The 14,844-nt window shown below is 34.5% G+C and overlaps 1 protein-coding gene and 1 long non-coding RNA gene across 2 annotated transcripts in view; both read left to right on the top strand.

The window, feature by feature from the left end:
* LOC140151248 (growth factor receptor-bound protein 2-like) overlaps window positions 1-2,175 on the top strand; it is a 35,300-nt gene extending 33,125 nt beyond the window's left edge. The window contains 1 exon segment of the mRNA XM_072173519.1: window positions 311-2,175. Coding sequence (XP_072029620.1) covers window positions 311-474 — 164 coding nt within the window. The 3' untranslated portion in view covers window positions 475-2,175.
* A 1,622-nt stretch (window positions 2,176-3,797) lies between these two features.
* Window positions 3,798-13,292, top strand: LOC140151249 (uncharacterized). The gene is made up of 2 exons (XR_011858919.1): window positions 3,798-10,762; window positions 11,799-13,292. It is a non-coding gene; the product is annotated as an uncharacterized lncRNA (long non-coding RNA).
* Window positions 13,293-14,844: the final 1,552 nt, after the last annotated feature.

The raw sequence follows: 14,844 nt of genomic DNA, 5'->3' as shown, positions 1-14,844 counted from the left end.
CCATGTCTGTATCAAGATGGCGGTCGAGTCCTGGTTCTCCTTCTCTAATTCTGTGGAACTGGCCTAGTTCCTGTGATTCCGATGTTGCATGATGCTAAACAATCAGCAAAGACTCTGGCTCAGGCTGGTTGAAGTGAATAAACTGGTAGAAAATCATGAGTAAAACCATATTAACTTGCATGAAAAATATAAGTTGTTAATGGCAAATGTTTTATTTGTTTTTATGCATGTTTACAGCCACCACACCCACAGCCCCAGCAACAGCAAAGAAGAGCCCCGGTGACGTGTCCGAAACCAAACATCCCCAAAGTACGAGCAAAATATGACTTCAAACCACAGGAGGAAGGTGAACTACCTCTCTCATTTGGTGATATTATCGTGGTATTGGACAAGAGTGATGAAAACTGGTGGAGAGGGGAGTGCAATGGAAAGAAAGGCATGTTTCCAGCACCGTATGTAGAAGAGATCAAGTAATCATTGTAACTCAACATGAAATTGCAAATGTCTGTGATGAGGAGTTTAACTCAACATAAAATCACAGCAAAATCTGTTTGGAGGAATGTTCCAGCACCATGGGAGATCAAGTAACTGGACTTGAATCACAAATACTGGTGTCGAGGAATGTTTCCATATATAGAAGAAATCTATCAATTCCATGGATCAGAAATATTATTTATGCAATACTAAAACCTGTAAAGGAGACGAAAGGCTGTTTGCTGATACCCAATGTCTTCTTACTGTATCATTTTACTTTTGAATTTGGAGCCGGAGTACAAGTAACATATCAGTGATGATGATGATGATGTTATTTTGTGAAAGGAAAAACCTAGGGCAAAAACAATGCTCTTTGAAATTGCATTGTAAACAACAAGACTACTTGTTGCATATATATGAGTGACATGGCACTCAGAAAATGTATGACCTTTGACCTTTGATTGCAATTGTGTAGAATGTGTTGTTTTTGTAAACAACTGTCATCGTATACCTTAGGACTCTTACAGACCGTCAACTCACTATAAAACGCTTGACCATGGATGTGGAAATTTTAGGCGACAACACTGCCACTGAGCACATGATATCTCTCTACCAAAGTCGGCTCAATCTCTTAGAAGACCAGTGCGCCCAATCAGGCTCGATGTGCCCATTGGATGACTCATTCTACATCTCTGAAGAGAGGCTGCTTCAACGCTGAAATCTAAAGTTAACCATAATGTACATGTGTGTATCTATATGAACAACTCATTGACTGCTGACTGAACAGCAGTCTTTTAAGTTGCAAGATTGTGTGTATGTTTTATACAATTTTCCCATATTAGATGATCATAAATTTTGGATAATGGAGCTGGACTTGAAATCCAGTTATGCCAGAGCTGGAGCAATGATCACAGGACGAAGTGCCCAGGCTCTCATTATTTGCCCACCGGTTACCATAAAATAGCTCCTGGTATGCCTCTTGTATAACATGACCAGGAGCTACGTCTTGGAAAAAGTCTCAATATCTCATATTTGCATACCAGAATACGTGTAGCAGTATGTTTTAACTCTTGATTGGTCACACATACCTCCCGGTTTACACAAATTCCTCCTCAAACAGGTCTAATTTTTCACAAAGGTAGAGCCCAGTTCAAAATATTTTTCCCGTGGGAAATGACCATCTGATTTCCCTTGGCTTTAATTAGACTCTTGGTATTATTTGGTATTCATTATCCTTTGCATACCATGAGTCTGTTTTACCGTCCCAGCATATGATGGTAGTCAAGTGCAAATAATTCCAATTCATGTGTACACATCAAGGTAAAGCTTTAAAATATTTATAGATTTTATTTTTGAGAAAAAATTATTTTAGGTCAACATTATATGGCCAGTTTGGTTTGACCCTATCCTTTATAAACAACTCTGGACCTGTCCCAGTCCTTGATTGAATCATTTATGCCATTCTGCAAATCATTTCCCCTCCTAGTAGCAAATGAACTTCTGGCAGACAGACAAGGTTTGTGTCTATACCATGTTGTTGCAAGAGCAATTGAAGGCTGTATTGAAAGAATTACTTAAGCTTTATAGCTGCCTCATAGCTTAATAGCTGCCTTTCTGCATTTGTAACAAATACGTGTCAAATGCTCAAAATATTAAAAACTTATGCTATCATGAACCTTCATGAAATTATGCAATCAAAGTATTGATGCAATCATAGAAATCATCCTGAAGTAAGTTTTTAATTTAATTATATTAATTGAATTTTAGCAAGATTCTTGAAACAAATTTCATGTGGCAGCCGTAATGCTAAAGCACAACTTTTATTAGTCTTCAATTGATATTCATTAAAAATGAAAATGTAAAGTACAACCAGTGGAAGCCATAGCTTCCTGTCACATATTTGGATCAACTATTTGCTGTTATTTTGGTGGTGGATTTATTTTCAGAATATTCACATTTCGACATGGAAACTCAAATATAAAGACATTGAATATAATAATACAATAAAAATTCATTCATTATGTTTTAGATTTCACAAAGTAACAACTCACACTTTGAAAATAGAAAGGATTTATGATATAAATTCTATTTCCTGAAATAACAGCGTGATATAGGTTAGTACAGTAGTAGTGGATATTTTCATAAATGAAGTTATTTATTTTACTATTAATAAAACAACTGGTTTTTAAATATGATAATTGCCTACTTTTTGGTATGAAAAAATAGCACTTTTAAAGTAATGTGGAAGAAAACAACACATGTGAAATCATGGAAATATAAAAATCTATTTAAAATTAAGGTATGGAAAAAATTACCCTTTCTGTGAAAATATATACCCCTGCAGACACAGTATTTCCCTAAATTTCACATTATTCTAAATTGAAGGTCAAAATATTATGATATGAAAATATCCACACAAATCAGTAGTGGCCTGTGGTTAGATAAATCACAATTTGGTTTGTCATTTTATCAGTTGTAGCATACAAGGTTTCAACCACAGGGCTCAAAATACATGGGTGCTGAGTGCAATTTGCCCTCAAATTTCACAAAATAGTCCCCAAATATTTATCAATAGTGACATATTCATACCAAGGCTACCTTTCGTAAATATTATACTCAAACTAGCCTTCATACAGGGTGAGCAAAATAATAACAGGTAATGCCATGGATTGGGATTGAAGATATTATTGTGTCTGTTTTGCTAGATTGGTAACAAAATTTAAAAGGCCAGCAGGTAAGCGGCAGGCCCATAGTGATTTTTGACAGGCTCTTTACCAGAGGGCCCACCTTATTTTGTACCAGTGTTTCAATTTCAATTAGCTGCTTGTAGTTGAGCATATTGCAAAAGATCAAATGTATATTTATATATATTTTACACAGATTTATGTTCTTTTACAGTTTTATATTTTGTTTGACATTTTGATGTGATAACTTAAAACCAAACCTTCTATTCATTTGACTCTTCCAATTCTCAATTTTATTCAATGATTTTTAAGTTTAACAATATGCATGTTGTGTACTAGTAACTTTTAAGCTTAAAAGCCATAAGCTTTTAAAGAAATCATGTCTGCATTTGCAAGTGATTAAAAGTGGGGTTCAGCAACTTATCTAAAGCTACAATAAATGGTGCCCAACATTGTGGAGCTTATTTTAAAACTTTTTAAAAAGCATAACAGGTTGCATCTGATCCATAAGGGGACTTTCAATATCAATAATTATTGCAGTATTTTATCATACAGACAGTTATATTTTACCATTTGAAGATTTTGGATGCCTTATTGGCTGCATTGGGCTATTCCAGTTTAAATCCATACCCCCCCCCCCCTATAGAAGACAGGTCCTTAATCTTCCACACATCAAATGGGGTTACCTGAATGGATGATTCCATTTGAAATCTGCACCCCATGTGTGGTAGATTCAGGCTATGTCTTCCATAAGGGGGGGGGGTATGGATTTCAACTGGAATCCATTGTAATATTTTATCTATATTGTCTTATTTCATTATCTATGTGAATGGATTTTGGCTTTTATTACCATATTTTCTCTGATTTGCAATTACAAACCATCTCATTATCACGCTTTTAATATAACAATTATTCAAGGTTTCATTTTGCATCTGATGTCTTCATTTGTTTGCATAGAGTTGGTATGTTCAACTTATGTTGGCCATTCAGAATTGGTATGTTACCATGTTTTATAGATAGTCTTGGCTAGCAATGGTGTTTTTGACTATTTTATTGACTATTTTAATTTTAGTCTTGGCTAGGGATGGTATTTTGGGCTATTTTACGTACATTGTTAATATCAGATTGAGAAACTATCTGAAAAAAAAAAAAAAACTTTCACCAGGCAAAAAAATTTAAGAGAAATATTAATCAAGATATCTTGCCATAAACAAAGCTATATTCAAGGTTCTCACATTGGAGGGCACATTTAAAAGAAATAATGCTGCAATGATTTAAAATAAGTGTAATATTTTATTTTTTGTAGATGTTGAGCTTCATGAGCGTGCAAAAAAGTTGCAAATCAAATGGCAATATTGATTTTGTTTCAATATATAGGATTCATCATGAGTGTAAAACTTAGGTGGAGTTTCTTGATGACAAGTGTATGCCCCAAAAATGGCTGGTAGCAATTTATTGCACTCTATATATGGCAAGCAGGGAAATGTTCCTTGCAGGTAAACCAATTAAAGTTACCAGGCTGGCAAGTACTAACAAAGTTAAGGTCCTGGAGTTCCTGGAGCAACTCAATTATCACGCAGTTATTACGGAGTCCACCAACTCATAATTTGGATAGTCTTGCCATACAACTCACAAAATTGATATAAGGCAGCCATTGATCAACTTTCTTGCACAAACATGCCATAATATGTTTAATAATGAGCTGTGTAATCAAAGAAGTTTAAATTGACTTAAATTGAAATTTCATTAGTTTTCTGTTCGGTTTATCTGACTAAATACAGAGTTAATTGTTTAAATTTTCAATTATGATATTTGCTATACATGTATGTACCACTATAATGTAAAGTTCACAATATTATTATAGAAATGTTATTTGAAAGATATTTTTTTAAAACTAATACAGCAGAGTACAAGTACAGTTTTCATAAACTAAACTGATCATTGTTGATAACATTGAAATAACCACACAGTCAAACAGTTGTATTGAAAGATTGGTCAAATCTTGCTTTTATTGAGTGATTTTTGGATTTAACAAATAATTGTTTTGTGACATGAAGGTCTATCTAATGTCACACTAAGGTTGCCATCATAACTAAAAATTGATAGTCACATTGTCTACGGTATTTTTGTTGAATCAGTACCAAATAATTATAGGCAAACCTCATAATAGAGCCAATTGACACTGATAATTGCAGTGTAGGTGCAATACGAATCCAACAGGCAGTGCAGTTACATGCATGAGATGCACTTACCAAGAATCATATCGTCAGCCTGCTACGCTAATTGCCTAAGTAATTTTTTTATAATTTTGAGAATAAAATATGATTCAAGCATGCATTTAAACATATTTATTCACCAATCTTTGCACAAGAACAAATGATAATGATACAAATGAAGGGGAATAATCCGAAATAATTAGGTTGATTACGTAACTGATGCATGCTTGAACCATATTTTGTTCTTTGTTCTCAAAATTACAAAAAATGACTTAAGCAATTTAAACAATTCCCACCTATTCAGTTCTGATTTTAGGTACTAGAATGTATCCACCACCCATTATGTACCGTCCATCATCCTCAACCCAGTGGACTTAACCTTGTTCCTTTAACCCCAAAGCTGAATTTTCATGGTGGCTTTTGGCAGATATTAGTACCTAAACTAATGTACATTGTACCCAAGTTGAGAAAAGCACAACTCTGAAGTGTTGTTCGTTAAAAGAGCAACTGGTGATCACAAAAATGGTCAAGTGAATGTAAAGATAGCTTGAGTTGAATATATTGACCTTGACAATGTACCACTTATTATAATACTGGACCTGTTTTATTTTCTTGCCCCCAAAAGTATTTTCGGTGCCAATTTTACACAACAAGGCATCATCTCATCTACATGTCTTTGTGTCATGTAATGTATGTTAAAGATGTAAACATGTCTTTTGAGAGAAAAATGCAATTTGTTTTGTAAACCATTGAAGATTAAAGCTTTCTTTTTCATTTTATTGTGTAAATAGTATATTATATATTTCATACTTCATAGACCTATTTGGTTTGTTATTTTAACATGGCCTATGAATTATTTTAAACATAGTGATCATAATGAGAATTATGATATGTCCATTATGATATGTTGTGCTTATTGGTGATATGCTTGGGCGATTGTCAAAAACAAACAATTTCGATTATTTTTTTTTAATCAATTATTTTTGATGTATAACAGTTCTTTCACTTGTTATTTTGGTTGTAGTTTCAGGAAATAATTATCTATGAAGATGCAACTATTTTAAAAACCACCTATTTGTTGAAAATGATTGCTTAAAAAACAATCGAGCACTTGATCAAAAAAATAATCGATTATTTTTGATTAATCAAAATATCACCCAAGTGTGATTGGTAACTTTAATATGTTAACTGATATCATATTTGTACTACAATATAAAAAAACAAAATACATATCCTGCAAATAGTTACTTCAATAGTTTGCATGTACCCTTACACTGCGAAATATTGGTCAAGCACATTGCCACCAACATGAACAAAATATCCAGTTATGAGAATGACCTATTATCTTAAGGGATTGGACAGTGCTCAACCTTTGCGCGGTATTTTTTGTGGGACCTGAGAGCACTTAAGACACAACCAATTGTATTCTGAATGAAAAAGACCTAACATTTTTAGGCCTTTTTAAGAAAACAAATCTTCAATATGAAAGGCCAAAATGAAAATACTTGAAGGACTTTTTAATATCAAAAATATCAATTTTTGACAATTTGTGAATTTCAAAAAATCAAAATTATTTGATATCAGGACATTCCTTGTCTTCAGAATGCAATTTGGTGTGTCAAATGTGCTCTCAGATCCCACAAAAATCCTGTGCAAACGTTGCTATCTGATCCCTTAAGCACCTTCATATTCTTGATATTACTGTGCAATGTCTCTCACAACAAAAAGGAAAGAAGGATATAATGTGTGTATCAGTGTAGGATGTCTCACAACAACAAAACAGAAGGATATAGGCCTAATATGCGTACATTTATGCAGCCTGTTACCTCAAAACAGGAAAGTGTGGTTAAAATTGTGGAAACTTGGCACAGCTAGTCAACATATAGACATTAATCTTTGTACAACTTGGGAGTTACAACCTGTGTTACTAGTTCCTGCTCTCCCAAGTAAAACACAGTTTCTGTAAATAGGTTATTACAGTTGAAATCATACACCACCTATGGAAGACATGTTCTGAATCTCCCACACATGGGGTGTAGATTTCAAATGTAGTTGCCCATTCAGGTAATACCAGTTTAAATACACACACCCTGGGTGAAAGATAATGCAATGTCTTCCATGGAGGTGTATGGATTTGAACTGGTATAGCCCAATTACAAGTAAAATAGCAGATGCTGTTGTTTTACTTAGGTGTTTCAATCTTTAAATATTTGCGGCTAGAAGTCTTGTAGGCTCTTCTTACAGCTGGTGATTCCAGGTGCTCCAAGTGCAAGTAAAAACGATGTACAAATAAAATCTGACTGTTTGGATGTTACATGGTCCTGAGAGAGTGGGGAGCACTGTAGCTTGGTCAAGTCCCCACAGATGGTGCTGCAACTGCAATCACTTTGCTCTCAACGTAAAAAAAAGAAAGTAAAAACTTGGCAAATAAATACTGCACTTCTCTTTAGGAGGCAGCTATTTAAATCATCCAACTCCCTGAGTAAATGGCATGCCATTTACTCATGGAGTTGCATGATTTACGCAGTAGCTGCTTCTAAACAACAAAATAGTTACCATGTTGAGCTTAAGAGATTCAGATTAATTATTATAGCTATGGCAAGTTTTCACATGCAATGAATCTTCGACTCTGACCGGTAATGAAGTGATGTTACTAATTAACTATTTAATTAACTTTAATATTCAATTACTACTAATTCAACTCATTGTGTATAAACCTTGTCAGTATTTTAATTTGCTGCAATTCATATGATATTATTGTAACCCCAAGTGTTTCCTATTGCTATACTATAACAGACAGAGCATACTAAACGTAGACAACAAGCCGTAAAATGCAGGAAATATGCTTATTTTGGTCTCCTTGCTCAGGGCTATGAAACTTGCTAGAACCAAAATGGTCCAATACCTACAGGCATGGTTCAGTAAATCTATTGAGTGGTGATTGACCTCATAGTGGTGGGTATGAGTTTTTGTACCTTATATTGAGAGGTCATTGTATGAGTGTACAAGCATATTGGGGTTAAGGGCCTTAGTCCTGGATTAGAATGTATGAGATCCAAGTCATTTTACCATGCACTACATGTACAGGTTGAATCCAATGTACACACAGGGAATGATTCAATATGTATTGGGTATTGAAAAAAAATCATCACCGCTAATTCATATAGGTCAATTTAAGTTTGCAGGTAATGCAGTGTTAATGAACTTTGGCCTAAGCATTGAGGATGTCTGAGTTGTACATGTAGTGTATGCTTGAATGCATTGTGCTGAGGCAGGCAGGTTAATCACAGATTAAAGGGACATTCAGAGGTTTTGCCTAATCACACCAACATTTTATCTCCATGTTAGCCTACCCTCTCCTTGTTTGTAATGATAAGGTATATCTGTATATTATGTGTCTCGTCTCAAGTTGAGGGTAATGCCATGTTGGATTTTGCAGTGGCAGATTCAATTCAGTGCTTTTACTTCGCTACCATATGGACAAATGGCCCTTCTACGTGTGTGTATACGCCCACAGGTTAACATGCACAATTTAAATCTGCCACTGGGAAATCCAACATGGCATTGTTCTCAACTTGAGAATTCACCCTTTGCACAGATCCGCCATTGCAGATAGAATCTCGCTTTAAGATGACTGTGCGATCAGCAAATTACAGTTACATACACCCCTCAAACAATGTTTTAATGTTAATTATAAAACAATCTTCTTTTATAAATTTACTGGCTAAAAACACCATACTGTTGCAAATTAAGATGGTCAATTTCACAAACCCTGGTTATCATAGCAATAATCAGATGGTGCTATAACAGGTAAATTACGACAAATAAGTATACGTTCAAATTGACCAATTTATTGCTCATTTGATTAATTTTATGAAGCAGTTGGCAAAATATATTTTTCAGCAAATCTCAAAATGTGTTTAAGTATACAGTAGACAAATAACTGAAGTTACAGACATTTTGCTTGTGGCAGTAAAGTTGTGACAAATAGCAAATGCTTCATACAGGATATTTGTGAAATACTGCAAAATTGATTATTTGATTCAATTTAATTTCACATAATGTGACCCATTCCCACAAAACCTGAATCACGTTGACAGCCGTGTGTGATTTGCTGCATAACAATGACCTCAATTTTTCTTGAATTTCTACTTTTTGCATGATTGTAATGCCCATTACTGTAAAATTTAAGTTTTTATAATGAAATCTGGGATCTTTTTTGCCAATTCCCCATAGAGCTCTACAGGTAAGCAGCTAAGTGGTTATCTTTCATTTTATTATGGTTTCAATATTTTTTCAATGTATGTATTTTCATTCACTTTACAATAAAATCAGTAATTATTATTAAGTAAAATTTATTGATCATGGTAACAAAGGGAATAAGCAACATTTTAATGAATTTACCGTAATATAAAATGAGTCACAGCCAGTTACTAAATTCAACTCAAACTTTTATAATTAATTGGAACTCGTGAAACTAATGAAGACTTGCACAAAAGTACCCTGAAATTTAATTTATTGATTGGCATAATAGGTATAGCATGTAAGTGCAGGAAAAGAAAGTTGTGTGTACAATTTGACAGCATTTCTGTTTAGAAAATGGTTGAAAAGTAATGTATGACGAAGATATCTGAGAAGGTATTGGACTAATTAATGTTTAGATTTTAGACCATTTTCTTTGGTTTTTGTATATGATGATGCATGCCAAAAAGCAGCGTTTGTCATTGGCATTTCCAAAGATGATGAGATGCCCTTCACCTCAGTGGCAGTGGAAACATTTTCCATTTTCATGTGAAAAGCATCTCAAATAGTTCATGTGGGACAATTTCTCTACTGGATAACAAAAAAAATTTGATGTGGAATTATCTCGGTGCTTTGATTTGTTGGACCTTATGGGTCTGTCACTGGACAGTATCACAACATGATTTTTGACAAATGGGCTATTCCAGTTTAAATCAATACACCCCCTATGGAACACATGACCTTAATCTCCCACATGGTGTTTCATTCAGGTAACCCCATTTGAAATTTACACCCCCTGTATGGAAGATTAAGGTCATGTCTTCAATTAGGGGTGTATGGATTTCAACTGGAATAGCCCAATATACTAGTAGTAGAATGTTTGGATTTGGCCATTTTGTTTGTGTTGCTCATAGAGGGCAAAATAGTGTACCTCCAGATTATTTCATAAGGCTGCGATCACATAGAAGTATACGGTATTCGCTGTACGATATACGCTCAAGCTGAGTTCACATAGGAGTATACTATGTGAACTCAGCCTGATCGAATGAGCGTAGATCGTATACAGTAGGCCTATACTTCTATGTGATTGCAGCCTTATGCACCTTTGTGTTTGGTGTACTTGATCAAACCTTTGTAAGGCTTAAGGCCAGAGTAAGGGGAGACACATTCGTCCACACCCGAATTTGAGATTTCTTGATATTTATCAACACTAAGATGTATTCTTTCACTTGAAACTGATAAAAATACAACTTCCTAATATTTACTTGTATTTTTACTTGATTTATTTCACTCTTTTCAACTGTAAAAAGTCACATGGCTCAAGACAGCTTAGTAAATTGGCGGGAAATAATGAGTTGGCAATGCACGAATGCAAAATATTGTGATTACGCGCGCGATTCGCGTCGTGTGACACGCCGTAACTCTGCGCGTATGTCCAACGCAGTCAAGGCGCGTTCGGTATGTTGTTAACACCAGCAAATGTGATGTAAACAAAACAAAAATTTGCAGTGAAAAAGCCACTTAGATTTTTTAATTATTTTGGATTTAGGCGCACTAAAAACAGACATTATAGATTCATTGGTGCAAAAAGATGCATATTTAGACCATGCACGTGAGAGTCTTGCCGTTTTAAAATATAAGGACGTTTTTGCATAATTTTGACATTTTTTTACTAAAACATCGATTTCTCAGTTCATTTTTAACAATATTGTGCGATTTTTGTGACAAGATAACTCGAAAAATATGCAAGCAAATGGTAAAACTTTTGCACTATCGTTTAGAGCACATCCAAGTCTAGGGAAGGTTTTCTCATTTTTTCAAAATATTTGTTTTGAACAAAAATTTACACCATTATGTGCAATTTTTAGCTTAATAGAGTGACAAAATTGCTTTTTTCACATGCTTTTTTCAATTTTTTGAAAAATAAGACGAATTTCAAAAAAATAAAACACCCTTCCCTTCTCCATGAAAAACTAACTTTTTTTTTTTTTACTCGAACGGATTTATTTTTAAGTTGTCACAAAAAAATTGGGGTAAAAAAGTGCATTTTTGTAATTTTTTCAAAAACTCCTTGACTTATTTCCTTTCCAAAAATGTATAGTTTTATATACTTTGGACATACAATTCAAAAATAATGATGCTCGAAAAGGTCCGTGTTCTCTCCCATTACTCTGCCCTTAAGGTAAGTTTTAGGGCTCTGCCAATAAATGTCCCAAGGTACAATATTTTGGTCCCATTGAGTAACAATCCAGTATGGCAGATTTACCATAGCATGAAAGAGCAAGTGGAATCTGGACTCTTAATTAATGTATGTATGTGGCTTTTGGCCATTTGTTAAATAATGTGTAAGTGTGTTATTGACCTTGAATGAATATGAAATAAATAGAAGGTGCTTTTATATGAATAAATATATTAGATCATGAAATCTTTTATGATATGTTGATATGAAGAGTAATCATGTCTTATGCTGTATCAGTTACAAGGGTTGATTTTGGGATGGCTTCAAAACTGAACCGCAGGTTGAGCACCAGCTGCCTGGCAGAACCAACAATTTGGCCTAGTTTCCAGGCATGAGAATGGCTTTTTTGAAAATTGCCTGAAAAAGCAAGTGAATTTGGCCTTAAAAGGCCCAAAACAGGCTGAAAAAAATGCGTAAATTTGGATAACAAAACTGCCTGACTTCAGACAAAAGCCTGAAAATTCTCATGCCCAAGTTTCTGTTGTTCAGAACAATAGAATGTGGTTAAGGTTGGTCTTAACCCTGATATTATGGAAATTTAGGGCCTCATAACTGCTGAAATGTTGGTCTAAAGTATATGAAAGTATACATATTTAGAATGGCAAACATTCAAAAATGCTCAGTTAGGCAGAAAATCCAAAAGATCCAATTTGGCTTCTTGAACAATAGAAATGTGGTCAAGCTGCCAGGGTGCTTGCGGTTGTGTTTTGAAGCCATAAAAGAGGGGCTATGTGCTGTGTGCAGAACATGGTTTCTGTAGATCAAGTGGACTGAATACAGCATCCTGGCTCTGAATTGGTCCCATACAATAACGTTTTGTGTTGGCTACCCTTCTCCTACCCAACAATAAATGCATTTGTTAGTGTTTGTTTTACTTGTGTCACATGTGACCTAAATGTGACCTTTTATTAAAATATATATTTATTAATATTATTTTATTACCTTCATACAACTACAAGTGAGTACAACAGGGAAAATATTGGAGGATTTATGTAGTGAAATGTTAACTTTAAATATACAAATCTGGCAATAGGCGCAAGCAGTTTCTTCCATGCAAGCTGTAGCAAAGTTTTGGATTGCAGGAACTGGCAATAATAACTAGACACACCAAAATTCTTCAGAACCATAAGTTGTGAACATTTCTTGCTATATATGTTGTATACAGTGTCAGAACAAGTTTTTAGATGGGCAAGACTATTATCTTTCAATCAAATGACGGTGTCACTTATCAAGTTTGTATTATCTACCCATACTGTGTTAATTCAACTTATCATGTGTATTTATGTACAAACTTCACTTTATGCATGTGTTTTTGGTTTTTGTGATGTAGGAAAGAAATGATCTTTCTGGACAGAGTTACAAAAACATGCATAGTCGACAAAAAATGGCTGTGTATATAAGCCACATTTTGAAATAAAAGTAACATGATTCACAAGATATAGTGTTTTTATTGTTTGTTTCTGTGTGTGTATGTTTGATGGGGATTGGTACTTGTAGTAATATAACAAGGACTTGCACTACAAGGCCGTATTTACATTTTTGGTCAAAATGAGACACTGTGTTATCAAAATTTTCAGAAACATAATCTTATGGGGGGGAGACCAGGCCAGATTGGGGGAGAGGCGAAAGTCGTATTTCGGCAATTTTCCTATCGATGGGGGGGCATCGTCCCCATCTGGCTTTCTCCAGAGAATGTCTGTACTTGCTCCAGTGCATGTAGTATTAAATCGCACGTTGTCACCAAGAACTGGTGTTTACACATGCGATCAAAAGTGATACATCTATATGTACGCAAAGTAACTCCAACAAAGAAGCAAAATGGACTATAGGCAGTGAAACTACATGTGAATTACACATACAAAGAGTTAAATTATCATCATTTTGGTAGCATTTTATTTATCTTGCAAAATAAAAGTAACAAGCATTTGATATGTTATACATTGTAGTCTTACAAGTTAGATTTTTATTTTTCTTCAGTTAATAACCTTTGTATGAATGAATCAATTCCCAATGAAACATGAAGGATCAGGCCAGACCAAAACAAAGTCTGCCCTTTTTTCAACTTAGCAATAAATGTGAAACTAAAGTTGCACATTTTGTTGTGAACTCTGCATACTGGCAAATAAGATATACAAATGTCCGAATTTTCAGAGAAAAGGAATGATCCCTTAATTGATATTGTATTGGTATAGGGCAAGAGGGGAGCATATTTATTTATTATTTCATGTTATAGAGTGTGCCCAATACGATGTCACTCGCGGGTCATCCTCATTTAAATACAATTCTGGCCTCCGTAAGGTACCACAGGGTAATTTGCATGATAATACAATAAAACAGGTGATAGGTATGAATGATTGTGGAATCGAGCTAGAAATCTGTGTCTCTGTCACCTTAAAACTGTCCCCCAACATGGTAACATGATTTTCACTAACTGATAAACAGCTATTCATCATTTTGCAGACTTCACAATGATATCAATATGGTTTTGGCAGCATACCAAATCATGATTTATCCATTCTTAAAATCCTGTTATGCATAAAATTAGAGAACAGGATCAGACACTTTTAACTAACCCTGTATACCACCCGAACTGATACAGATGTATGCTGCTCTTTGACTCGGCAAGCTTGCGCTAGTTGAGGCACTATCTTAATGACTAGTATGCATGCACTAATTTTGCACCAAGACACTTCTGTTAACTCTTTGACGGCCATATATCTTAGCCATTTTACAAACTTCAAAAACTTTTTATGATGCAAAAAATATCATTTAAAACCAATCTGACCTCTATAAAATCCATTTTAGCAACAAATGACTAACTTTGTTTGACCATGTAACAATTCAACTCTTCATTATATCCTGTTAGCCTTTGTGTATTTTATCCTGATGACGTCTGAACTATATGCGCACACCTTTACTGCACAATTCATCAATGATCAACATGCACAGTAAATATGTGCACATCGATTATATGTCACTAAGGGTAAAT

Source organism: Amphiura filiformis, chromosome 4 (genome assembly GCF_039555335.1).
Source record: "Amphiura filiformis chromosome 4, Afil_fr2py, whole genome shotgun sequence".
Taxonomy (NCBI): Eukaryota; Metazoa; Echinodermata; class Ophiuroidea; order Amphilepidida; family Amphiuridae; genus Amphiura; species Amphiura filiformis.
The sequence above is the reverse complement of the archived record's forward strand: the minus strand, read 5'-3'. Positions and strand labels throughout refer to the sequence as shown.